Raw genomic sequence first — 25,499 nt, 5'->3', positions numbered from 1 at the left:
GGCAAATAGGGTGAACCTGCAGTATCCCGTCACAGCCAGTCTCATTTAAGGTGATAGGACGGGTTTATTTTCACACAATCTTTACAAGTGCACACTACTCGTCGTACTGGTCCAGCGTATGTAAAGCAGCTGTAATGATACGAGTCTGATGTTATGCTGAGCTATTTTACACACTGTTGACTAAAGGAGGAAATTCAAAAAAAGGATTTAAATTTGCTATTATTTTTTCTTCTGAAAGCATCCTCTGTGATACAGGAAGTGAAGCGTTTTACATTTCTGACAACTGCAACATTTTTATTAGCATAAACAGTATTAGACACACAATCACACAGTTTCTCATTTAAACAAAGCCAAATAACTGTGCCCTGTAATTCCTGACTTGCTATACATTGTCTCTCATTAATTAAAATGATTATTATTGCAGTTAAAGTCCAGAGCAGTCCATTGCTAAAGCATGGAGGCAGCTGCCAACAGAGGCTAAACCCCAGCCCCCTGTGGGACAGCCATGCAGAGCTAAAAGGCCCTGGCTCCCACAGCCATGCAGCAGGTGACCCCCTGTCCTAGAAACAGTTGCTATTTAGACCTGATTAGCAACGGGTGCGGAGAGAGTCATTGTTATTTATATTGTGTAATCCCTGTGTTTACTTCAAAAGGTTGAGAGCAGCGAGTATTTCTGACAAGTTGCTCCACTCGAGGGTCACGGCCGAGAAGTTTGGTTTATAACCTCGAAGAAGACGTTTCATAAACAGACACTCTCTGTGGGCGATGGGTATAAATATCCGAAGACATCATCTAATACCCTCAGTCGAGTAAATCCATCCATGTGTATGATATGCTTCCATTCTGGGATAAGGTCAAAATTAAATTGGGCTCCCACTGCAGGGAGAATGACAATATTTGCTATTATTGAGATCATTATCTCAGATTTCATCAGAGCACGAGGTAAACCAAAATTGCAAGAGCACAAACTGCCACAGTACGTACATATCAAGCACTACCGAGATTAGGGACGCATCATCACTGACTTTATGCACTTTAAGCGTGAGTATATACGTGAGCAAGTGAGAGTGAATGTTTAAAATGTGTGATCGTTAACTAAACAATATTTGGTAGTTGCTAAGTGACCGTGAGGATGACTCAACCTTCCTCAGGCAAAGGGACATGCCAACTTGAATGAATAATACTGAGCAGACTGGCCCAACTCAGAAGAAAATAGGGTTGTTATGAGTTCAGTGATGTAGCTGTTATTGTTAGGTGTAAACTATACTTCTCCCGGTAATCGGTCACAGGCGCTGGCCTGCTCGCACAGGCAACACTTGAAGGAGACATTTGTCCTTTTAGCAGATTACTTTTTATTTTCACTGCCTACAATCATCAGCTAATTTCAGTAGTTCTCAGCCTTCAGTTGGAACTCCCCTGAGGGTTGTGAGATGGTTTTAGTGGAGGTGGGTATCACATGATGAAATGTCTTAAAAATGTATTGCTATTAATAATGTTTCTTTCTTAACACAATGATGTAGTAATACATTGATGTTTGATCTTATTTATTTGTTTTTCTGAGATTTCAGACAGCTCTTGGTTTGTTTTGATTTGTTGTTTAGCTTGTTTATAGAATGTAATCTTTTTGATAATTTGTGTTAGAAATGTTATTCCTGATTTTTTTTAAATCATTGTCAGACACGGTAAATATGTTTCTCTTATTGTTATCGTTATCGTGTTGTGACGACCTGAGGCCAAAAAATAGTTGAAATGTCAGTTGAAGAGTGAGTTGAAATGGATTAAATATTGTAACCGTGGAAGTTGCAGTTCAGTTGAAGTGGCAGTAGTAGAAACACAATTACTGAAAGAAGTTGAAATGGCAGTTAAAATGGCAGTGCTTAAGGAAGTGGAAGTGTCGATTTAAGTGTGATTGCTGAGTGAAGTATCATTTGAAGTGAAAGTAATGTTACAATGTCAGGTGAAGTGAAATTCTGAGAGGAAGTAATGCATGTGTATGAACCAAAATGACGGTTAGGGCGATGGGTCAAACAAACACAGGACTCACACCAGGAGACAGGTGTTTGTGTGAAACCAAAAGTCTTTTTTTAAATTACGTGGGTTATGTGAGTCATGTTTCTTTTGTAGCTAGTTAATGGCACAGCACCATCTGAATAGATGATAACGGCCTTCTGGACCTACTAGTATGTGCCCTTCTAACCAATATCTATGAGGCTGATAACCACTGATAACGGCTATTTTATGGCGAGATAACATTCAAAACGAGTTGGTTGTTTTTGTTTAATTCTGATTTTGTGGCATATTTTGTATTCTGGTTTATATTGTTTGTCTGTAACTCACTGTTAATACCTACTATCTTGGCCAAGACACTTTTGAAAAAAAAAGTAATCTGAATGAGGCTTTCCTTGTTAAATAAAGGTTAAAATGTTTGTATAATTGCCTTATTAATGTCATTTAAATGTTAAACAGTAGTTGTTCCTTAATGCCCTGTAGTCCAGTATCTGAACATGCAACACAACATGAAAAGTAAGCTTTCTCTTGCTATAAACTTTAAAGCTACATTGTGTAAGAATTTCTCCCATCTAGCGGTGAAATTGTATATGACAACTAACTGAATATTACTTTCTAGCCCTTCCCATTCCGATCGCGTTTCAACTGCTACGGTGGCCAAACCCGAAATTAGCTCTTAGTATCTCCGTCGTTTACACACAGCTGTTCTAGCTACTCCAATATTAACTTTGGTCTTGTTGCTTTGCCTGTCGCGTTGTCGTTTTAATTCTCTTTTTCGCTTCCCTGGCAAGTAATCTCCCCCTGGCATTCGTCACAGTGCAGGGTGCCACTGAGTGTAAAAGGGCGAAAGGCGGAGGTATGTCCCTCTTTGGCTAATGTATTTTAAAGATGGAGGCGCAACATGGCTGCTGCCGTTCAATCGACTCGCTCCTATGTATTCTGAATGATTCTTAATGTCAGATTCTACGCTTACGAGAATACTTTGATTAGTTGGTGGAAGTAATTACACATGAATGAGTACATATTTGTGAAAGAACAAAGGGGTTTTTGCTAAGAATCAACTAAAAAATTACACAATGTAGGTTTAAACATTTTTGGACTTCAGACACATTTTAACATGATTAAATCCAATTTCATACAGTATGTCAGTGTAATGGTGACTCATAATGATTTCTGTGTGGAGATGAATGCTATGATGTGTTTGCCAATTTACATGTTGGGTACAGTCACCGATGTTATCCGATCTTTTGATATTAGAGAGTATTTTAGGGAATTTTCACACCATGCAATGTTTCAAACCTAAAATACCTTCTGAAACTCATGTTTGTTACATGCTGTTAGACAGCAAAAAGACTTTTTATCCAATAAATCAAAAACTAAACAAAGACATGTAGTCATGGTGTGACAGTATTTCAGAGGGAGGAATCATAATGCATCGACAGACTGGGCTGACAGTTTTTTTGGGGGGCTCTGAAAACAGTTTGTACATAGTCGCACAACCCACAGAACAGAATGTTATTTTGGAAAGCAGTGTCAGTTCTCCGTTAAGGTCCTTCTAATTCAATTAAATTGCCTAATGGAGCTAATGAACATGATTTAAAATGGCAATAAGAGCAGCCCAGCACGTTTCAATAGGTTAGACACGTTTGAAGCTGTGTTGTGTTGTGTTACAGACTAATAGACTGGAAGCTGATAAATATGCAGAAAGTAAAGGAGCATAGGTCGACAGGCTGTTGAATCTTTGGCAGTGTCCCTCCTTGCCATCGCAGGACATGTTGCTTTTCAAGCTGTTGAGTCTGCAGTAGGACCATCTGTGCCATTCCCTCTTAGAAATCATCAGTAGCAACATTTGTCCATTTTTTAAATCCACAGCATTGAATAAAGAATGAAGTTATTGGCCAGATGGGATGAGATACTGGAATTGAGGGGGAGTCTTTTGCATATTAAAAACTAAAAACAGCAATTAGTAAATTGGCTAATTAGAAAGTCAAACACTGTCTCCGGGGTCTTTGATTAATGGATGTCTGTATGACAACTTGGTTTCCAAGGCTACATAAAGTTGAGATCTTCCTGTGCTGCTCTAAATGTGACATTGAGTCTGCACCTCGCTGGAGACAGGAAGTGGTTTGGGTGTTTCATCTGGGCCAGCGAATACCGCACCAAGATCAGTCATATTTTCCATGCCGAGCAACAAAAAAACCACTTGACTGTGTTTTACATCAAAGTTTGACATTATCTCATACATCATGTGTGTGATCTCTAAACAGATACACAAAGCCGCACTCTGTCATATTTTCCATGGGCTGACATTAATAAAAGGAAGATAGTCAGCTCAATGTGGTTCAAGATCTTGCAAAAAGGGAGAAAATGGTTGAAAAACTTGGTTTCTCATCCTGTCGAGCATTCAGAATTAAATAAATAAAATTACTTATACTTATACATCTGTAAACCTTTCAATCAGCAGCAATCAGTGTAACATCCACCTGCTCCCAGTTTCCTGAGGCAACAGAATTCAGATATTACTGGTATTAATGTAACTTGGCATCTTTTCATTTTAAAGCAAACAGCACTAAAAGGAAATGAACATACAATACGTACAGGATAATACATTACCTCACTGACATTTGAAAGGAGAACATAGCTATAACAAAAGCATGAATCATATGTAGCCATGAGTTTTAAAGCATGTTGTTCGCTTTAGCCCTTTATAAGCAACCCTGTCTTCTAGAAATAATACCAATCATTTAATGTAAAACACATAGGCTACAATGCTTTCACAGTCTATGGTACAATGTCACTCGGAGCAATTAAATCTTTATGCGTAGGTACTCAAAGTATCTGGTTATGGTTAGAAATAAAATGTGGTCTTTGTTTTTTGAGAAGATGAAGTGACTTGAAGCACGAAACAGGCCGTGTTCATGTCATTAATATTAAAGCCAAACCCTGATCCGTCCCTAACCTCCCTAACCCCCACCTACCTAATCACACGCTTTTTTATGCCCACCATCTCCCCCAAATCTTGTCCAAACACTTAGCCTGCTGCACACAAATATAGCACTTCCTACTCTATTCCACAATGTTGCCAATGAACATAATTCAGGCAGCAATTGTATTTACCTCAAAACATATTCAGAGAAGCAAATTAGTGGTATGTAATCGTCATTTCTAGGAGACGGGGTTGACCTAATGCTGTTTTGGTTCAGAAATCTTGTCATCCACGGTTAAATTAGCACTGAGTGCTTCTAGGAAACAGGATGACTTCCAGGTAACCTTAATTGTTCCTGATCATCATCAGTAATGTGTCATCATGATAACCACAAACTCCAGATCAGAACACCAATCTCTTAACAAATTGTTTTTCACAGGTTGGATGGTGCACCCTTGGTTCTTGGTAATACCTCGTCTTATTTGATGTAACCCTTAATTCACTGTGTACTGAAAAAAGCCCCGTATTAGATCCAAAACACGTGACACCAGTAAGAGAGAATATTAGTTAATGTCAGCTTGACAAACATTTGGCCAAATGAAACCAGCCACACAGGCAGAACTGGTTGAATTTACATAACCGCTCATGTCCTGCTTCATCCCGTATTTGAACTCCCAACAGATCTCTTCAAAGTTGTTCAAAGTTGTTCTTCCATTACTACTGTAACACAATATCTAAACCATACTGAATGTTTTCCTCAAAGTCAGTGGTGGAAGAAGTACTCAGATCATCATATAATACAACAATCTAGATATACTTCAACAGTAAAAGTAACTTTCCTGTAAAATGGCCCCTGTGAGTAATATTATATATGACATTTATTTTAATATTGGTAATACTGAATGTGTAAGCAGCATCTTACTGTTGTAGCTGGCCGAGGTGGAGCTAGTTTTAACTACCATTAGATAGTTTGGTCTAGTGGTTCCCAACCTAGGAATCGTGCCCCTCCAAAGGGTGTGTGAAATAGTGGATAATTTCACCTCTTTGGGCTTAATCTTCAACAATACATAAACTGGTCATATGTTTTGTGTGTAATATTTTCAACTGAAAAGTAACTTCAGCTGTCAGCTACTGTAAATGCAGTGAAAAGTACAATATTTCACTCTGAAATGTAGCAGAGTAGAAGAATAAAGTAACAGTTTTGTACACAGTCCAATTTAACAAATAGTTTTCTTTTTGTTCTTCAAAAGAATCAATTATGTTTTGAATAACATGAAGTAACACTGACATTTTAAATAATTTAAAACAGACAAAACTAAGACCAGTCTATTGAAAATATACAGTTTGTGGTCCTTAATGAAAAAGCCCACCAAACATTTGAGTCTCCTCAAAAGGCAGGGGGTGCTTGTTCATTTACCCTTCATCACAAGGGAAACAGGAGTAGCTGGGAGTCCAATCTGAATCGGCTTTCATCAGCTGTGTCTATTATAAATAACTGTACAGAAGGCTAATAATAGATGCAATAATACATGCCCTGCATTGTTTCAGGTTGCCAGAGAGGATAAATAGAGAGCTCAGATTATATTTGGGGTTTGAAGCCAGCGAGACCCTTTCACCGCAACATGGGTCCTCCTGTCATATGGGACTGTGCAGTCAGCCAACTTGGCACTTGCTTAATAGCACTCCTGCCAAAGACACCTACTTATTACCACCAATAATGGTACCTCCCTATCTCACATACAGGTCACCTTTGTTGTCTTACACCAGCAAGATCTTTATTTTTTTCTTTTTGTTCTTTCGTTACAATACAGTTATAGTAACAGCAGGTTGGGCATTTTACTCTTTCAAAGAGCCATTGTGTACCTCTCAGAGCTTTAAAAAGAAAGGTCAATTGATGTTTTAAATGGATAAAAATGCGTGAGGTCATGAAGCAACACACTTCTGCAGTCTTGTCTGCCTTAAAGATATAATATGTAACTTTTCCACATTAAAATGTCTAAAAACTACTAGACCTATGTTATGTATTTTTTTGGGTTGCGTAATTGCATACGTTACCCCAAATGTTTTCAACAATGTTCAAATCTGTAATTTTATTGCAGGCCATGGTCATGTCAATGGTGCCATATTCCTTTTGCGCATGCTAACCCTAACCGGGTGAAGGATTTTAGTCATAAGGATCTTAAGTTATCAGAGAAACAAGCTGAGCAAACGTTAGACAACCACAGAGTTTTAACGTGAAACTGCTTTATTCAGTATTTTTACTAGTTTCACTCTTTGGGTCCATTTGTTTTGGAGAGAAGGAGACCTTTGCGGATAATTCGGTTCCTAGTAAAAACCTCCTACTGTCTGGATCTTAAGTTATCAGAGAAACCAGCTTGGCTTAAGCTTCTCCGCCAACACACTGAACAGCGTTGGAGAAACACAGATTTTTCGGAGACTTCTGCCCAGCTCCCGGTAAAAACCTCCTGACTAATGAAAACTAAAGGAATCCTGACCGGCATAAACGCCATTATGATGGCATTGTAGTTTACCTCCCGTTTAGTTAACTGGTTTTATTGGGAATAATAAGAACTGGTTTTGTCATACAGGTTTAGGTAACATTTAAGTTAAGCGGTTTGTTTATAAAGGCGCAGAGCTAGCAGGCCTTCGGATGATTCATTTGGAAAAAGCTGACCACAGTAGATGAGTGAGAAAATATAAAACACTGGGAATAAACAGATAAAGGACATGGAGATATTTCAGTGACGACAGTAACACACATCTTTGTAGGCCTATTGTAGATAGGTATGTTGTAATTTGTAATTTAATTTATATTACCTCTCCCAGGGAGGTCACAGTTTGGTCCCAACTGTTGGCCTGTTTAGTTATCTACTTGGCAGCACAGCTCAAAAACAAAACAGATTTGAATGAAATTTGGTGGAAGGGTAGCTCGTTGACCAAGGAACAAGGGATACATTGTACTTCACTTGTCATAGCAGGAAAAGCAAAAGTATTACTAATAACATTAACAATGGCTCCATTCTATTCAAATGTCCCAGTAAGCGATGACCGCGTGACAGCATGCACAATACAGGACCCTGAACCTGAAGCAGCTAAATGGAATTCAGCCATGGTTAGTTATATTTACACCTGTGCTTTTCTCACATGTCAAAATGTCTTCAGTGTCATGTGATTTATGTTGTTAAAAGCGCACCTGTACCAACTGACATTGATAATTTAATAGGAAGTATCATTAACTTTCATAATCAGAACAGCTCTGTCCATACAGCTTCATTTTTTTTTTTTTTTAACCAATGTGTTGAAATTCTGAAAATGTATTTACACAGCTGCTTTTTCCATGACCTTTACATTGTTGGTGTCAACATTATGTATAATTGTCCTACACGTCATTGAACACATTATTTACATGTCTAATTTCCTTTTACTTTCATTTCGTCTGCCACTGCAGCACACAGTTAGCTCTATTATATTCTTCTATTACATTCTTATGATAGAGCTCTATTTTACCGTACGTAAAGAGTTTACAAGCAGCACGTAAAGGCACCGTGTCTTCTTCCTCAAGCCTCCTGGAGAGACTTTTGATTGGCTGCCAGTGACATCATCCCTGCTTGTTCAAGGCAGTTCAAGCGACATCCCCTTCCCCTCCTCTCCCCTCCCAGCCACAGAAGCAGACATCTCGGCCAAATCCCTCCCATCACTGGGCCGGTCCTCACTGTACAGAAGGATTAAAATTTAATATTAATGAAGCTGCGCATTGGCTCACACCCCCGTCAATCCCGCTGCGCAACTTCTGTAGGCTGGCAGACTTCCTTCAATAATATTTCTGGGGGAGCAGGGTAAAAGTAGGCTACTAAAAATGTTGCCGATCCACAACAGTGGGATGGACTGAATGGAGGCAACGTTGTCAGCAAGCGGAGATAATAAATCCGTCTACAGTGCGCCGCGACACACACCGGTAAGCAGAAATACAAGGCAAGTTTGGGAATTAGTGTCCAAGGCACAAGTTGTTGTTGAAATACACAGTCGTAGAGATTTCATTCTATAATTAATGAACAGGAATATGAAATTGCTTCAACCATTTAGGGCTGGTTAGTGGTTTATTATTGGTATATTATTATGTAAATGACATTAATTAAGTGTTTTATTACAGCTGTTATCTTAATTACATCCCACCATTGCGACAAAGTTACAATTCCTACCTTTAAAATGCAACCATCGTTTTTATATATATTTTTATTTAAAACGGCGGTGTGAAATTGAAATTCCTCCAGTGTTCAGCTCATGTGATCAGTTCGTCTCGTCCTGAAAGCCATATCACATTCTCGGCACGTTCTCATGCCGGTTTCTTCAATGAATTTGGCCATGAATGATTTCTGCTTTTGCTGAACCTGCACCGTGCTTAAAAGGACGGCAATGGCCGGGACAGGCAGTGCTCGGCGGGTGTCTTTACATAATATGCCGGGATGACATGCTTTTATGCTCAGGCTGGTGATCAAAAGGAATTGCCACCCTTCTTCTTTTTTTTTTTTTTTTTACCCCGACTTTTCCAGTTGGGGGAGAGACCAAACTGCGGCGTAGCGCTGATGCAGTATTTTATCTTTTTTCCCCCCTCTCTTAGTATAAAAGCTTTGGATCAGACAGACCGGCATTGTGATGAAAAATTCAACATCACACAGAGACACACACAAGTACAGTATCTGGAGGATGATTCATATTAATTACACTCAAAGTGATTCAGTTACACCAGACTCTGTGATGATTTCACTGTTTATTATTAGTGGCCAGTCTGTCAGCCTTAATTTTCCCACCAAGTTGGGTGTTGCCCTGCAGGTGTTGACACTACTAATATTTGGCTTCAGCGGCCGTTTTTTAAGTTTGCAGGATGATCAAACAAACAGGAGGTCGACCTGTGTGCACTCTTGCTCCTTCATTCACAGCGTTGATCTGAATCAGTGGATGAAGGATTCATTGAACCAAAGTGGTTTTAGTAAAGATTGTCTCCCTCGCCTCATGTTTTGACTCGTTTCTGTCCCCACAGAGCGGCTTGTTGACTTCTACGTAAACGTCCAGCCCTCGGCCTCCCCATGCCTCCATCTCCTCTTGACGACAGAATTGTGGTGGCGCTGCCAAGGCCGATCCGACCTCAGGAACTCCAACTGCGCCTGGACACCAGCTACCTGGACTCCATATCCACCACCAGCAGCAGCAACAAGACAGTCATCAGCACCACTGTGGTGAAGATCCGGGCGACGGCCAATCTTGTAACGTATATGCCCTCATCCAAGGGCTCCACGCGCTCGTTGTCGTGTGGATGCAGCAGTGCCAGCTGCTGCTCAGTGACTACCTATGAGAAGGACAGCCAGAGCCTCAACCACAGCCAGGTGAGCGCCAGCAGCCCCAACCTCAGCTATGCCGGGCCCCCCACCGCGATGGTCAGCAACCATGAAGCATTAAGCGCCCCCAGTCTCACCCCGGGTACCCCGAAGGCCCTGTCAGCCGTGAGGGTCATCCATCCCAATGAGCTGGCCAGACGGATGACCTGCTGCCCCATGGGACACCCCATGGGGCCCATACCGGTTATCATCGACTGCCGGCCCTTCATGGAGTACAACAAGAGCCACATCCGGGGGGCCGTGCACATCAACTGCTCTGACAAGATCAGCCGGCGGCGGCTGCAGCAGGGCAAGATCACTGTGCTGGACCTCATCTCCTGCCGCGAGGGCAAGGACTCTTATAAGGGCATCTTCTCCAAAGAGATTGTGGTTTATGATGAGAGCACCATGGACCCCAACCGCCTGACATTCTCCCAGCCACTGCATGTGGTGCTGGAGTCACTGAGGAGGGAGGGCAAGGACCCTATCATTCTCAAAGGTAACACCTAAGTGGGCGGGAGGGATAAGGCTTTCTAGCAAAAAGGGGATAGAAAGCACAATTTTATAGGCTTTAGTTTGACTCTGGAAAGAGTAAATCAGTCATCTGAAAGGAATGTCCAATGTAGAAGTGGTAGAAGGTTAGTGGCAATTTAAACTGATATGAAACTAATGTGGTAGCATATTAATGTTTAGCGTGTGTGTGTGTGTGTGTGTGTGTGTGTGTGTGTGTGTGTGTGTGTGTAAAGCCTGTTAAACTTTGACCTTTATTGTTTTGGTCAGCTGATGTTGCCTGTAAATACACTGGTTGTAGTTTTACCATCATGTGAGCTTTGTAGAGTATTACAGCAGTTACCTCATACAACAGCTTATGCACGCTCTGTCTAAATCACCCTCATACATAAACATATGCATGCGCTCCTCACCAGCTTTCTATATGACACTCATTAAACATTTTGCAGGAAGTGAGAAGCAATGGTTAGTAAATAAGACAGCCTATTGAGATAGCAGTCCCTGGGTCTCTGCCATGTTTTTTTAATCGTTGGTGTGTGTGCGTGTGTGCGTGTGTGTGTGCGCATTTGAAGCTGGAGCAGTATGTTGTGTTGGGGGCTGGGCTGCGAGTGTTTCCTGAATGCCTCTGAGTCAACGTCTAGCCGTAAGATCACAGCACCTTGATCTCTTATTCTTCTTCTCTTCTTCTTCGTCTGGTCCTCCTGTGTGCTTTGATGGTTGAGGCTCATCTCCAGTCTCTCATCCTGCATTGGTGTCTGTGTGAAGCTCGCCTCAGTGGGAGGAACAGGAAGACTGTCTTTTTTTCCCTGGTTTAATTCTTGCAAAAAGCAAGCCATCCTCTCTGCTGAGGGAATCAAATGGCTCACCCTGACTTTTATCTATAAGTCCTTTTTAATGGCCAGTATCTTCCATGTGACCCCATTTACATGTTTTATTGTAGTCTATATAATCAAATACTTTGGATGTATACATTTGTAAGGCTGGAAGAGTCTTGGCTCCATTATAACTAATTATAATAATTATTATTATTATTACAAGTAGTAGTAATAGTGACATATTTGGAACCTGCTTGTATAAATGCAGCTGAATAATTTACTCCATTATATGCTCAGTTATTGGCATAGTCTTAGTCATGGTTTATTGTAATACGGGTGTTTCATGACACTCTGCTGTACTGGAAACACAAAATCTTCCGTCCCTGCTGCAACTAAGAGCAGTAATAGGTTACATTTAATCGGTCAGAATTGCCATAAACAACATGTCAGTAGTGTCGGAAGGTTTAGGGTTAGCATTGGAAACAGCAGGTCTGGTGTGAGAGAGTCATTTCTAAGCAGGAGCCTGTAGTTTATGAAAGTGATAGACAGTTTTCATGTTTTCCTCTTTGAGTTTAGTCAAACGTTAATGACGGTCACACTCGACAGATTTTCATCTCACAGCAATGTGCTGCTTCTGGAAATTCTGTTGTCTTCTGAAATGTCTTATTTATCAGCTAAGTTCGACCTGAAAAGAAAGACTTTCGACCAAAGTACAGTTTGGAAATAGCAACTTCACTGTGTGGCTACCCAAAATGCATTGTTTTGTCGTAGCAGTCTTAATGCTAGGGCTGGGCGATATGGACCAAAAGTCATATCCCGATATATTTTGGCTGAATATCGATATACGATATATATCGCGATATTTTTTCCGCGAAGTGAGAGCAAATGTTCAGTCAAAGCCCAAATCAAATATGACATGTCACAAGTAGTTTCATAGAAACAGTTGCAAAATCAAATAAATAATAAACCGGTTTCTTCACCTGGTTCATGATTAAATGCTCAGCTGTTCAAATAACAATAAAATGTAAACCTAAATACTGTATAACAGGAGTAACTTTTTTGAAATCAAAGCTCCATAGGCTATTTGTGATTCGTTCCAAAGGTCAATTAAGCTTTTGATATTAATATAATCTACTTTGTTCAAAATGTAATGCCTCATGCCTGTAAGCCTAGGTTATAGTCCCATTCTTCCACTTGATACTGCTTCCACTTAAGTAAACTAAAAGATGAACTATCGACTACAAAACAAAGAAATTTATTATGATCGGTTCACAGATCTGAGTCCAAACGGAAACTTCACCCTTCTAAACTAAGAGTTTCTGCTTCAAGGTGAAGTTTAAACAGACTGAAATGTCCAGGCTCATTCCTCCACTATTTATTTCTGTTGTATGTTTAAAGCGTTACATGTAATTTTAACGGGCACTGAGCTCCAGATCCTGCAGCCGCAGACGGTCGCTGCCCCGCTGTAGCTTCTTTCCGTCCGCCTGCGCCGGCACGCTTAGTGGAACTTTCCGCCCGATATCGACATACAGTTCGGTCCTGGACTACGTGTAAGATCCTACCGGTCACAACTCTGTCTTTGGCTGGTCCGATCTGGATCAGTGGGGAACCCGGCGCACGCGAGCGAAGCTGTTTTTTTGCCGGGGGAAGAGACGCGCTGCGCCGTACGGGGCTCTCCGCCTCCCGCTGCCGCCGGAGCTCAAATTGCTGGTTGCGGCGGCATATATAATCATAAAACACATTGTCACCTGTTAAATGTTATCCATGCTGTTTGTTCTTTTCATTTCCTATCGAACATAATTAAGCAGTACAAAAGTCCGGCATCTTTAGCGTTGATCTGAATGCTTCGGACCCCTGTTCCAAGATGGCGGCGGGTTTTGACGTATGTTTAGAACCTCACGGCGACATATCTATGGGAGCAAGGATCACATTTGAACTATATCGATATATGCGATATGGTCTAATTCCATATCTCATTTAAAAATATATCGATATATTTGTTTATATCGATATATCGCCCAGCCCTACTTAATGCTCTCGACCAACTGCATTTTCTGTAAAAATAAATAAATTAAAAAGCTCTGATAAACGCCCTGCAATGCACTACAAAGCAATTAGCTGTTGAACATAGTGGAGCATTTAGCAGCTAAAGAGTAAAATTATTTCCCTCAGGAGTTGGTGGAGACCAAAACAGAGCTAAAAGAGAGTGACATACTGTATATTGGACGTTGTTCTACAAATAAATGCTAACGTTACTCTGTCTGCTACAAAAAACAACATTCAAGGTTATAAATAATTTATACAAACCAAATCTGCATATGAATGCAGAATCTGTAGGCTTTGGTTGCATGCATCGTCTGATGATGATTTAGCTTTTTAAAATGTGTTTATCTGTATTCATATGCAGATATCTGTTTATAGAGAGGTCATCTCTGAACTCCTACTCCATTCTCGCATCTTAATTTGCTTATCGTACCTGGTGCACAGAAGAGAGAGAAGTCTTAGCCACACCAGCTACGCCGGAATCCCCAAAATATTATCCGTAGCCCCCACAGGCTAAATCGCCATCAGACTGATAGCCAATTGGGTGATATTATGTAAATAGTTACTGCCTCTAAGTGCCAAAAATCTATTAATGCTGCTTTAAATAAAGTGAAAATGCTCCAATTAGCAAGAAAAATACAGTCTGGTGAAATGTGGTTATCAGAAATCTCATTTAATTTATTTAATCTGTGGCATTACATACAAGATATTGTATTGTAAGAAAGATATGGTATTATGAAACATTGTAGATGTTAATTCAGACGAGGGTTTTTAAATGGCTCTAAAATGGTCTTTATTAATACTGCTCTGTCTTAAGAAAAATATCTATATCAGTGGAAATTCCCCCCTAACGTCTTGTTGACTTTGTTGTCAGAGGGCCAATAAAGACTTCCCTTTCTTTTATTTGCAATAGTGTAATTATTACCGGCTTTTTTTGTTTTATGGTGAACCCACCTGCCTGGTCACCAGGGGGGAAGTTGTGTGATGACCTCACATGGCATGATGTCCACTCTTGCAATGTGAACAATACATGAACTGAGACCGTGTGTGTGTGTGTGTGTGTGTGTGTGTGTGTGTTTGTGTCTGACACTTCCACCCCTCCCCACAACTCTTGTGCTGAAGGAAAACTTTGGCCGATGGCATCACTGGCAACAGGTGCAAACCAGTTATTTGGAGAAATGTGAGTGAGTGAGAAGTATATACTGTATCTATTTTAACATTTAGTACATATATTTACCTGCAGATTAATGAGGGGGATTTCTAGTGAGGTTTAGCTGGTGGAACCTGTTTTAGTTGCTATTTTTGGCCATTTCTCTCCTTCTTAAAAATAGCTGTTGCAAATGGAAACACCGCCAATCCCTTCATATTAGTTTAACATCCAAATGTCGACATTTCAATTACAACTCAATGCAACAGTGTAGTCTGGTAATAGGAGATTTCTGTCGTGTCAAGTGCTTCAAAGCTTGTTAAAGCCAATTGTCGCTGCTTTTATCAGACACGTACATGCAAAGCTTACTTGCCCTATTCAGTCGAAACGTGTGCCATGTGGTGCACAGAAGCATGAGTGCATGTATTTTTAGCATGGAGGCCTCCAGTGGGAATTGAACCCTTAACCCTGGCAGTGTAAGCTTCATGCTCTATCCAAGGAGACCAACAAGGTCCACTTTGCAATTACAAAAAAGGAAGAAAAAAAAAAGAAAATAAAGTAAATATGAAAATGTCGTTGGGCAGTATCATTCATTTTATGCTAAATAATTTGGCTTCCTTCTCGCCCTGCCAACCAAACAGCGCCGTATTCAACTTGAGCTTACATCACAATCTTTCTGTCTGTATTCACAGGAGGCCTTAGCTGTTTCAGGCAGAGCCACGAGAACCTGTGCGAGCACTCGCTGCACCTTCACGAGGGCATGGACACTGGTGCTGCTGCTGGCCTGACGGGGTCGCTACCTCACTCCCTGCCCTCCACCCCGGACATAGAGAACGCAGAGCTGACACCAATCCTGCCCTTCCTATATCTGGGGAACGAGCACGACGCTCAGGACATCCACCTGCTGCAGCGCTACAACATCGGCTACATCCTAAACGTGACCACCCACCTGCCGCTCTTCCACTACGACACGGGCCTCTTCATCTACAAGCGCCTGCCCGCCACAGACAGCAACAAGCAGAACCTGCGCCAGTACTTCGAGGAGGCGTTTGAATTCATCGGTATGAAAACTTTCAATGTTTTCACTGCAGACGTGTAAGCCTAGCACAATATTTCCCAAACTTGTTGTCTTGTGACACTTTAAGATAATGGGCCCTATCTTGCACTCAGCGCAATTGCCTTTGTACACCGACGCATGTATCATTCCTATTTTGCAACCGACGCACAGCGGACTTTTCCCTCCACAGACACACATCGGTAAATTAGGGAATGAATTTGCGCTCCCGGGGGCGGTTCAGCAAAAACAGGAGGCGTGTTCCGGCGCAAATGTTCCCTAGTGCTATTTTGCAGTTTCAGAAAACAATTCCGCCACAGACCAGGAAAAACCTAGTCTTAAGTCAGTAGCGCGTTATTCAAATGCTATTTTAGGGGCGCATGCTTGGCCATAATGTAGCGTGTGCACAACGCGCATACACTTTGCTTCTCTCATCTACACGGACGCAGCAGTTCCCATTTTTGCAAACCATACATAATTACTGAATATTACTGAAAATGCACTTCAGGTGTTTGGATAGATCAGGAGGCATTTTACAGTACAGTCCTCAAAAGGTCGCAGCATTCTTTGTGGCTTGTTGTGTTTTACACAACATTTCCATGAATCATGGATGTGTTGATGACATAAATGAGGAAATATTAGAGGACTTAAGGAGACGCTCCTGGTGGAGCGGGTGGATGGAGATGGAGTGGGGGGAGGAGGAAGGGGCACAACAGGTGCAGGTGGTGCGTTTGGAGGCCCACGCTCCATGGCTGCAGCAATCCTCTGCAGAGTTTAGGAGATGCGCCCAAGAGGCAAAATTACGAATCCCACTATAGCCAAGGCCTGCCTTACGAAGCAGCTCGATTGGTTGGGGTTAGGCATTTGACCTTGAGTGGTTAAGGTTAGGGTTAGGGGATTGGTCAGGGAATAGGACCTGTACATGTAAGCATGGACGCCTGGCCAATAGTAGTGTGTGAATCCTATTGAAGGGCGGGTCTTGGCGTGGCCATAGTGGGGAAAAAGATATCGCGCCCAAGAGGCCGAAGCAACATCGCCACCCGGTCAAGACGGGCATTTATTACTTTGCCGCATCCCGGACAGCTCCCGCTGGCTTGCGCCAGGCAAATCCACCGTCATAATGGCAATCCGTCATAGAACAAGCGCGCCTGCTCTTAAAGGGAATGTGAGATGACGCTCTAATTGGTTTATTGTACGTTACGCTCAAACCACACCTAGCTACCTCAGACCAACCCATTTTAGATTTGTGTCGGGCGCAAGACTCATTTATCCCGCCGTTATAATAGCAATAGGGCCTGAGATCCGCCCACAAAGCTACTTGCGTTTTGCGTTTGATACTTGCGTTTCAGATCGTTAAAATAGGGCCCATAGTCTGTAATGACCAGACCTAGATAGACACCTGGTCACAAAGGAAGTTTTAATATCTCATCATGTGTGATAACTGAACTTCCCCTGAGGGAACAAAGCATTTATTATAAAATGTTTAATTGTTTCCATGTTTCTCTCTGCAGAGGAAGCACATCAAGCAGGTATGGGCCTTTTGATCCACTGCCAGGCAGGCGTGTCTCGTTCCGCCACCATCGTGATCGCCTACCTGATGAAGCACACCTGGATGACCATGACAGACGCCTACAAGTTTGTCAAAACCAGGAGGCCCATCATCTCCCCGAACCTCAACTTCATGGGCCAGCTGTTGGAGTTCGAGGAGGACCTCAACAACGGAATAACGCCACGAATTCTTACACCAAAGCTGATTGGTGTGGAAACCGTTGTCTAAACCACACGACTCAACGCTCACACTTGTACTCACTCTCACTGCTTTTTCAAGAGAGACTTGCTCTACGAGCCGGTTTGGAGTGTGACAGCCACTGTATTCTTCTTAAATCTCCTAATGCTCATCTCAGTCTCTGGAATGCCAAAGCTCTGGGTCAGTGTTGGTGAGAAATGCCAAAAATCCCTACTGTTTGGACCTGGCCAAAGTCCCGAAGGAGAAGACGAGTTAGAGAGATAGAGATAGGGAGGGGAAGCGGTCAGTGGGAAGCTTTCCATTTGCGATTGCAGAGGAGCAAATAAAGGAAAAGAAAATCGGTTTGGAAAAGATATTCTATGTGCTTAGGGGCAATTACTGACAAGAGAACTTCTTAAAGCTCACACTGTGGCACACAGTTTCTGTTTGCAAACTCAGGCGTAGTCGGCTATGGCAGTGCCTGTCAAAAAAATAAATAAAGATGAAGACTTGTTTGGTGTGTTAATGTTGTTGTTCTATTTTTATACAGGGGTTTATGGGGGTGACCATGACGAGCCCACAGCGGCTTACTGTGCAATAATTTCAGAGTGGAATGCAACTGAGACATTGACCTTATGTGTAAATATCGGTAATGATGATGAAACATTTCCAGCTCTTTGCTGAAATACGATTTTGATGTTAATGTAATTACTGTTGTTCAGTTCTATACGTTTATGTTAATGGTGCATACAGTTATGCTGTAACATTTGGCGCAGACGTGTACAAGAGAAAAAAAAGGGGCTTTTTTTTTGAGTGCAGCTTGTGGGTTTATCAGAACCACAACTTCATATTCTGTAGGTTTGCTTCAGTATCTTTGTTTTGCCATTCCTACATCCACATATGCATATTTTAGCAATATATATATATATATATATATATATATTACCAGACAGCCATAAGAGTTTTTTTATGCATGGCTGCTGGCAGAGGAAACAACACTTTGAAATCATGAGTGAATATTGTAAAACAGGGCTACTGGTGATGTTTAATGTAACAGAACAGAGGAATTTCACTGCCTGCTTCTATTGTCTCCTCTGTTCTTTTTGCTCCCATTCATCCATGAGCCAGCTCAGTTGTAACAAACTCTACCGAGTCCTGATGTAGCTATTTGTATGTGTCAATGTCCTAAATTTTGAGCTATGATTCAGTCCGTTGTAAGGTAGCAGAGTTGAGGTACAGACTTAAAACAAACATTCAATTCCCCCCTGTGGGTCGCAGTGTAGTGTGACGGTGGTGGTACAGTAGAGCAGTGTGACCCCTGTCTAATCTTTTGCAACTCCCTGTCGCTGACAATAAGCTACAGTTAAGTGAGCTCTCCTGCCTTGCATAGGCGAGCGCTGCTGTCACGTGCTGTTCTAGTGCCTCTATCAATGCCTTAATTCATGTGTCACCACTGGGCCTGCGCATGGTACACCATCACGTGCAGACGGATGCAGAACACACCGAGGTCACATTTTAACACCCAGACAAAAGCTACCTGCTCCTCTTGGTCTCTGTGTAACATGCAGATTTCTTTCTGCTATTCCTGATTAATATGCAGAATTTCAGAAAATTGCATTCAGGAGCCTTGAGGTAAAAATGCTTGTTATGTAACTCTGATCTCGTGGCTGCATTTGAGGGAGAGTCTGAACACCACCGTGAATTGTAAATCAACGCCGCACTAAATAGTAGTGTAGTTAAGAGAATATGCACGCACACAAAGTTTACCCTCATCCTGCTGCACCTGAATATACTCACCTTTGACTCACGTGGATAGATATGAAGAGAAAGGCTAAAAAAAAATACTCAACTTTGTGAGTACTACTTTGCCTTCATTCTGATCCAAACTGCAAATGTTTGCTTTGTTGCTGAACAGAATCGGAATTTTGCATTTCAGCCTAGTCAGTTTTTACACATTTGATGGCTTAAGTGGAAATTATACAAAGGGAAACTTCTTAAAGAAACCAGGTGGGATGCATGCATTTTCAACCACCTGTCTAACACTTAGCACACAGTATAAAGACCTTGTCTTGTTGAGATGACTGTGTGCATGCCTATATATAAAGTGAGCATTTAAACATTGATCTAAATTTTAAGAAAATAGCCTTGTTTTAGCTTGAATCACACATTGTTGATCTTATTGGTTTTGATTTGATGAACCCCAAGGGCCATTAAAGTTCTCAACACAAAAAAAGCATGTAGTCCTTCAACTAAAGTTTAAACGTTGAATTCAGACCAAAAAACAAGCAGCTTCATCCAGAATTTTACCAAACTGACTTGAAGCAGCTTCCTTACAAACTATGGTTTCTGTTCTGTTTATGATCGCTGTACTGGTTTCTGTTTAGCTCTCTATTGTTTGCATGGGAACAAAGGCATAAAATGAAGCACAGGGCTAGCATTATCACGGTTTTATTTATTTTGCAATACACCCTCTGTGAACCATTTTATCTTCAAAAGTACATCTGAACCCAGACATTTGGAGAATGATCACGTGTGTCACTGTCAGCAAGATGAAGGAGAATGCGAGACGTTTTCATAGTGTAGTGAATACAAACACACTCTGTAAGGCTTAACAACATCAACGTTCACGACAATAAGCTTAAAAATCCCTCATGTGAAAATCCATGCTATGCAAATGAAATTGTAACAGGTTGTTTCTTTACCCGACGATCATGAAATAGTTTTCTGAGGTCTCTGCAGACATTTTGAGCATGAATAACCGTTTGCAGCCTCAGACTGAAGTGAGTTTTTTTACTTGTGACTTCTCGACAGAGAAGTTCTAAAAGAACTAAAAAAACGTTTGTGTGGTGACATGTCCCCACTTTGTATTTTTGTTGCTGTTGTCATTGGCGTCTACTGGTGCTCCACAATATATTTGAATAATATAAAAAGGTATGTAATAACCATTTACCACACGTTTGTAGCTTGTGCATTTATATTCAGTAATTACCATTTGCAAAAAAAGAAAAAGAAAAAGAAAGAGCTTAGCATCTGAGCCAATGTTGTATAAGAATAACTAACCTTTTCGTCCCATTTGCTGGTTCCTAAAACCGCAGCGGCACATGGCTTTTGTATGTAATGATCTATCTGACTGAACAATGTAACCATCTGTACTGTACATTACTCTCTGGTTGGAAAACGAAGCATGCTGTGTGCTCCTTGTCTGTGAGGGACACTCGCAGACATTATGGTGCTGTCCGTCTTTCCCACAATGCTCTTTCTACATAGCCTGATTGACAGCTCCAAGAGGCATCTGGGTCTGTTCCCTTTTATTTGGAAACACGGTTCTGTATTAGAACAATATCAAACTGTCATATTTGATGTGCACTCTTTACGACTAGACTTGTTTAAGAGTCTCTGCTTTGGGCTCCGGTGGAAACGGGCTTTGCTCTACAAGTCTCTGTATTTTTTTTGTGTCTATAGTCAACGGTCAAGTATATACAGTATATAAATATATATGTATATATATATATTTTCTTTGTATGCATATATTCATTACTATTTTTGCACTGACCTATGGACAGATGGATTTATTTTTTTCCACAAAGGGTGCTATTATAACGGAGGCCTTCTCCCACACCTTTTTGCATGACTTGCTCAGATTCCTCAACTTGTCTGTCATCTCTCCTACTCTTCTCCTACTCTCCTCCTACTACTCCTTGAACTGTTGAAATTGAAGCACTATAATTTTGTAATCCCTACTTGTGAGCTTTGAAATAAACAGAGAGGCTTCAAGTTTGGTTTGGCGTCCTGGAGGTTTGTTTTCTCCCCGTTTCTTCCTACGTGGAGGAACTCATTTCTTTGGCCACTATGTAGATATAAGTTTCTTACACACGGTGAAGATGTTTTACTTGGTAAAAACATAAAATGTCTCATGTTGTATTTAAATGTTTAAAGCTGCAATAATCAATATTTCAACATCAACAATGAATGTGAATCAATGTTTTGCTAACAAGTTCACCATATCAACTTGAAAGGTGATGATATGTCAGTGGTGTGTTCACAGCCTGTTTCAGCTGCAATATATAGGTTTAAATTCTAAGCAAGTGACAAGGGCTGCAAATAACTGTTATTATCATTCTCGAGTAATCAATTTTTTTTTTTTCAATTAATCAATAATTTAGTCTATATAAAGCAGAGATGGGGACTCGAGTCTGAGACTCAGACTCGGGTTGCACTTAAAGGAACAGACCGACTTATTGGGAATTTAGCTTATTCACCGTAACCCCCAGAGTTAGACAAGTCGATACATACCCTTCTCATCTCTGTGCGTGCTGTAAAGCTGTCTGACGGCTCCAGCGGCATCAGCCCATCACAGAACAGGCAGGTAACTGGTTCCAGTAATCCTACTGCTCTGAATAAGTGACGAAATAACGCCAACATGTTCCTATTTACATGTTGTGATTTGTAGAGTCACAGCGTGTACAAAAAACAACGTAACATGAGACACAGCCGTCTTCTAACTGTAAACAAACCGGGAACTATATTCACAGGCGCAAGAATATAGTACTTTGGCGGAGTGATATGCTCACAGCAAGCTTGTCTGAGAATATAGTTCCCGGTTTGTTTACGGATAGAAGATGGCTGTGTCTCATGTTACGTTGTTTTTTGTACACGCTGTGACTCTACAAATCACGTAAATAGGAACATGTTATGTTATTTTGTCACTTTAATCTGGTCAGACAGTAGGCTAGTTGGAACCAGTTACCTGCAGGTTCTGTGCAAGGCTAAGCTAATGCTGGAGCCGTCAGACAGCGTTACAGCATGCACGGAGATGAGAAGGGTATGTATCGACTTGTCTTACTCTGGGGGTTACGGTGAATAAGCTAAATTACCAATAAGTCGGCGTGTTCCTTTAAGTCGCACAAACAGCTGACTTCAGACTTGACTGCGACTCGACCCAAAAGACTTCAGACTTGAGTCGGACTTGAGCTTCGAGACTCGTCAACAACCTGTTTTCATGCATTTATTGCTTTTTAATTCTGAATTCATTCATATACAGTATTTCTATTTTCTTTTATTGGCGCATATATGTTGGGGAAACGTATGACGAGCCACATGTCCCCTGCCCTTTGCCATAATGTGCAGTGTAACACATGCGCTATGCCTATGTGCGTGCACTCACATAAATGCATTGGCAATGGTGACACCAAGTCCTCCCGGAGTTGTGCCTTTTGTCATTAGTTTTGCTTTCAATAACTTTGTAAACAGTGGCAGTAAGCAATTGGCTACATGTAAGGTAGGTGTGTGGCACCAAGATAAATGATGCCGGATCAACAACGTCGAACTTCATCAGGCACCATTAAAAACACACAAGCAAGTTAGATCACTTGCTAATGTCAAAAAGACATTTAGCATATATCGCGCTCACAACGAAAGCTTACCATCACAAAGTCTTGTGTTAAGGCTGGGAACAGGCAAATTGTATCTTTATAGTTGTATCCATGTGATGTGACAGCCTTAGGTTAACATTTCACCAGGTTGCAATACGGAAAGTATCCGTTCTCACATGTTTGCACCATGGTTGGTGTGTTAACTTTCAATACAGATGTTTCCCTCAAACTTTGAACACTGAAAAATGTCATGCATGACGAGGTTGGGCTTTACAGCCAGACATGTATTCTTTGGTGCAGATACAAAAATGTTGAAAAATACAGTTATGAAATTGAAACAGACTTCTTAATTTGTTTTGAGCATGAATAACCGTTTGCAGCCTCAGACTGAAGTGAGTTTCTTTACTTGTGACTTATCGACAAAGAAGTTCTAAAAGAACTAAAAAAACGCTTAATCAGATTGCATTGCAGTAGACCCCATAAAGTTATCCTACAACTGATTTTGATACTGTACTGTATGGATGGTAGCTACAGGACATGCTTTGAAGTCATAAGATTTAACAATACAGTGTTAGGGACAGATCAGATGGCCAGAGACTTAAGACTTGACTTGGACTCGAGGCAAAAGACTTGAGACTTGACTTGAACTTGCCCCTCAAAGACTTGAGACTCGACTTGGACTTCCAAAAAATGACTTGTGAACATCTTGGATATAAAGTCATAAAATAGTGAAAAGTTTCAATTAGAGAGCTAAAGGTGACATCGACCAACAGCCCAAACCCCAAAGATTATATTCAACTTATAATGATACAAAATAGAGAAAAGCTGAAAAACGCCACATTTGAGAAGCTGGAATGAGCAAATGTTTGCCTGAGAAATTAATTAAAGTTCAGACTATCAACTAATCAGTTAATCAAGTAACTGCTTCAGCTATACAAGAGACATTACAACATTTGTGTGAAAACATCCTGATATTAAAAGAGAAACAACGGATTGAGAGGTAAAGATTTCATGTGACCAAGGCCCCACAATACAATCAAAGCCAGAAAATGACAGAAACTCAGGGGACTCCCTGATTATTGGGATCAATAACAACAAACACGCCTTACAGCGTGTATTTTAAGAGATAGTCTCCATCAGCCTCTTGACATTTGAGCATCCAGTGGAGTACACAGCCAGAGTTGTGAATTATCTGTGGTCCCCTCCATTGAACCATGTGTCACATAGCTGCAGGAGTTATGGGCCTATATTTACTCAGACTTCACAGGCGTCTAGTGCCTCATGCTAGCGGCGAAGGGGTGTAGCGGCGCTGGCCGAGGGGTCAAGATCTCTCCATAGGAACCGGCACAAAAATAGTTTTTAGCGTTGTTTCTAATTACAAGTGATGAGTGCCCTGCCTCATTAATCCTTTCCTATCAGCACTGGGCAGGCACGCAGCACAAGAATAGCCCTGATCTTTGTGCTGCTGCACGCTGCTCTCCAGCAAGCACTGCATGGACGTATTAGGAAAAGCGGGCCTGAGAGGAGGACCTACCTTTCTCTCTCACACACACACACACACACACACACACACACACACACACACACACACACACACACACACACACACACACACACACAGTCAGAGAAGGCGGCGAAATAAAGCAGAGTGTATCTCTCAGCCTGCTTTAAGGATTGCTGCACTGGTTACCATCAAAGCTGCTCCCTTTGTCACAGGAAGACGCACTCGCACGTCATCCCACCAAGGCTCCACTAAACGAAACCACAGCAGCACTTTGCACTTACAACTCATGCATACAATAATGCTTCTCATGTCTACTTTACGATAACATATACCAAAAGGACCATACAGATTTAGGTTAATGAGGAAAATGGGAACACAAATAAAAGTATGAAAGACTGCAGAGGACAAGGGCTCAGTCAGTTTCACTTATAGCGTATTGTACCAATTGATAGTACTAAATCATATGAGTTATATGATTTGTTTGGCTATTTTTCAGTATATTAATGTTTTGATATCAATGCATGTTTTCTTTGTATCTGTTGATCATTTCATGATGTGACAGAATAATGTTGACTTCCCATGTACAACCTTGGGGTCAGGACCACCAAAAGAGACCCATGAAAAATGATTAAAGGAATAAGAAAGTATTCAAAATATTTCTGATACACAAAAATATTTATCTTTGCATTATCCATTTTTCATCTTCTTTCACATAAAAAAAATCCGGAAAGGAAAATTCAATCTTTGGCTCAAGTGCTCACATGTCCAAACTCGGGCCATAACCTGTGTCGAGGGTTTACAAGTTGATATTTCCTCATTTTAAGGTGTCACAAGCTGGAAAGGCTGGAAACCACTGGTCTATATAGAATACAGGGTGCAATCAAAGAGTATAGAAGTAACAAGAGGCGAAACTCAATAGAACGTTGTGTTGCGTTCAGTCAAAGATGGCGGAGCTGCACTCAACAGAACGAAGGAAGTCTGACACACGAGTCGTTTTTCCACTTTGGTTTTTGTAAGGATTAA

General features: G+C 41.2%; 1 protein-coding gene and 1 long non-coding RNA gene across 5 annotated transcripts in view; one reads left to right on the top strand and one right to left on the bottom strand.

The window, feature by feature from the left end:
* Positions 1-25,499, bottom strand: part of LOC120546283 — a 30,866-nt gene that overhangs the window by 4,563 nt on the left and 804 nt on the right. The gene's annotated exons all lie outside the window — the stretch shown is intronic.
* Positions 877-21,379, top strand: dusp10 (dual specificity phosphatase 10). 4 transcript variants are annotated; one of them, XM_039781126.1, is made up of 4 exons: positions 877-1,041; positions 9,972-10,804; positions 15,513-15,915; positions 17,386-21,379. In XM_039781126.1, exons 2-4 carry the CDS (start codon positions 10,018-10,020, stop codon positions 17,813-17,815), a joined length of 1,620 nt encoding a protein of 539 aa, XP_039637060.1. In that variant the 5' UTR covers positions 877-1,041; positions 9,972-10,017; the 3' UTR covers positions 17,816-21,379. The 4 variants fall into 4 exon arrangements, with proteins under 4 accessions (XP_039637060.1, XP_039637059.1, XP_039637058.1 ...); XM_039781125.1 differs by lacking the exon at positions 877-1,041 and adding an exon at positions 8,656-8,888; XM_039781124.1 differs by lacking the exon at positions 877-1,041 and adding an exon at positions 8,656-8,905.

Source organism: Perca fluviatilis, chromosome 18, assembly GCF_010015445.1.
Source record: "Perca fluviatilis chromosome 18, GENO_Pfluv_1.0, whole genome shotgun sequence".
NCBI classification, from domain to species: domain Eukaryota; kingdom Metazoa; phylum Chordata; class Actinopteri; order Perciformes; family Percidae; genus Perca; species Perca fluviatilis.
This window is presented reverse-complemented; position numbering and strand designations above follow the sequence as displayed.

What these genes read in the sequence shown, in the direction of transcription:
- dusp10 (XM_039781126.1), top strand. Translation starts at nt 10,018, where the DNA reads ATGCCTCCATCTCCTCTTGACGACAGAATTGTGGTGGCGCTGCCAAGG. An exon ending in GGACCCTATCATTCTCAAAG is followed by an intron (nt 10,805 to 15,512) that starts GTAACACCTAAG and finishes CTGTATTCACAG; the next exon opens with GAGGCCTTAGCTGTTTCAGG. An exon ending in AATGTTTTCACTGCAGACGT is followed by an intron (nt 15,916 to 17,385) that starts GTAAGCCTAGCA and finishes TTCTCTCTGCAG; the next exon opens with AGGAAGCACATCAAGCAGGT.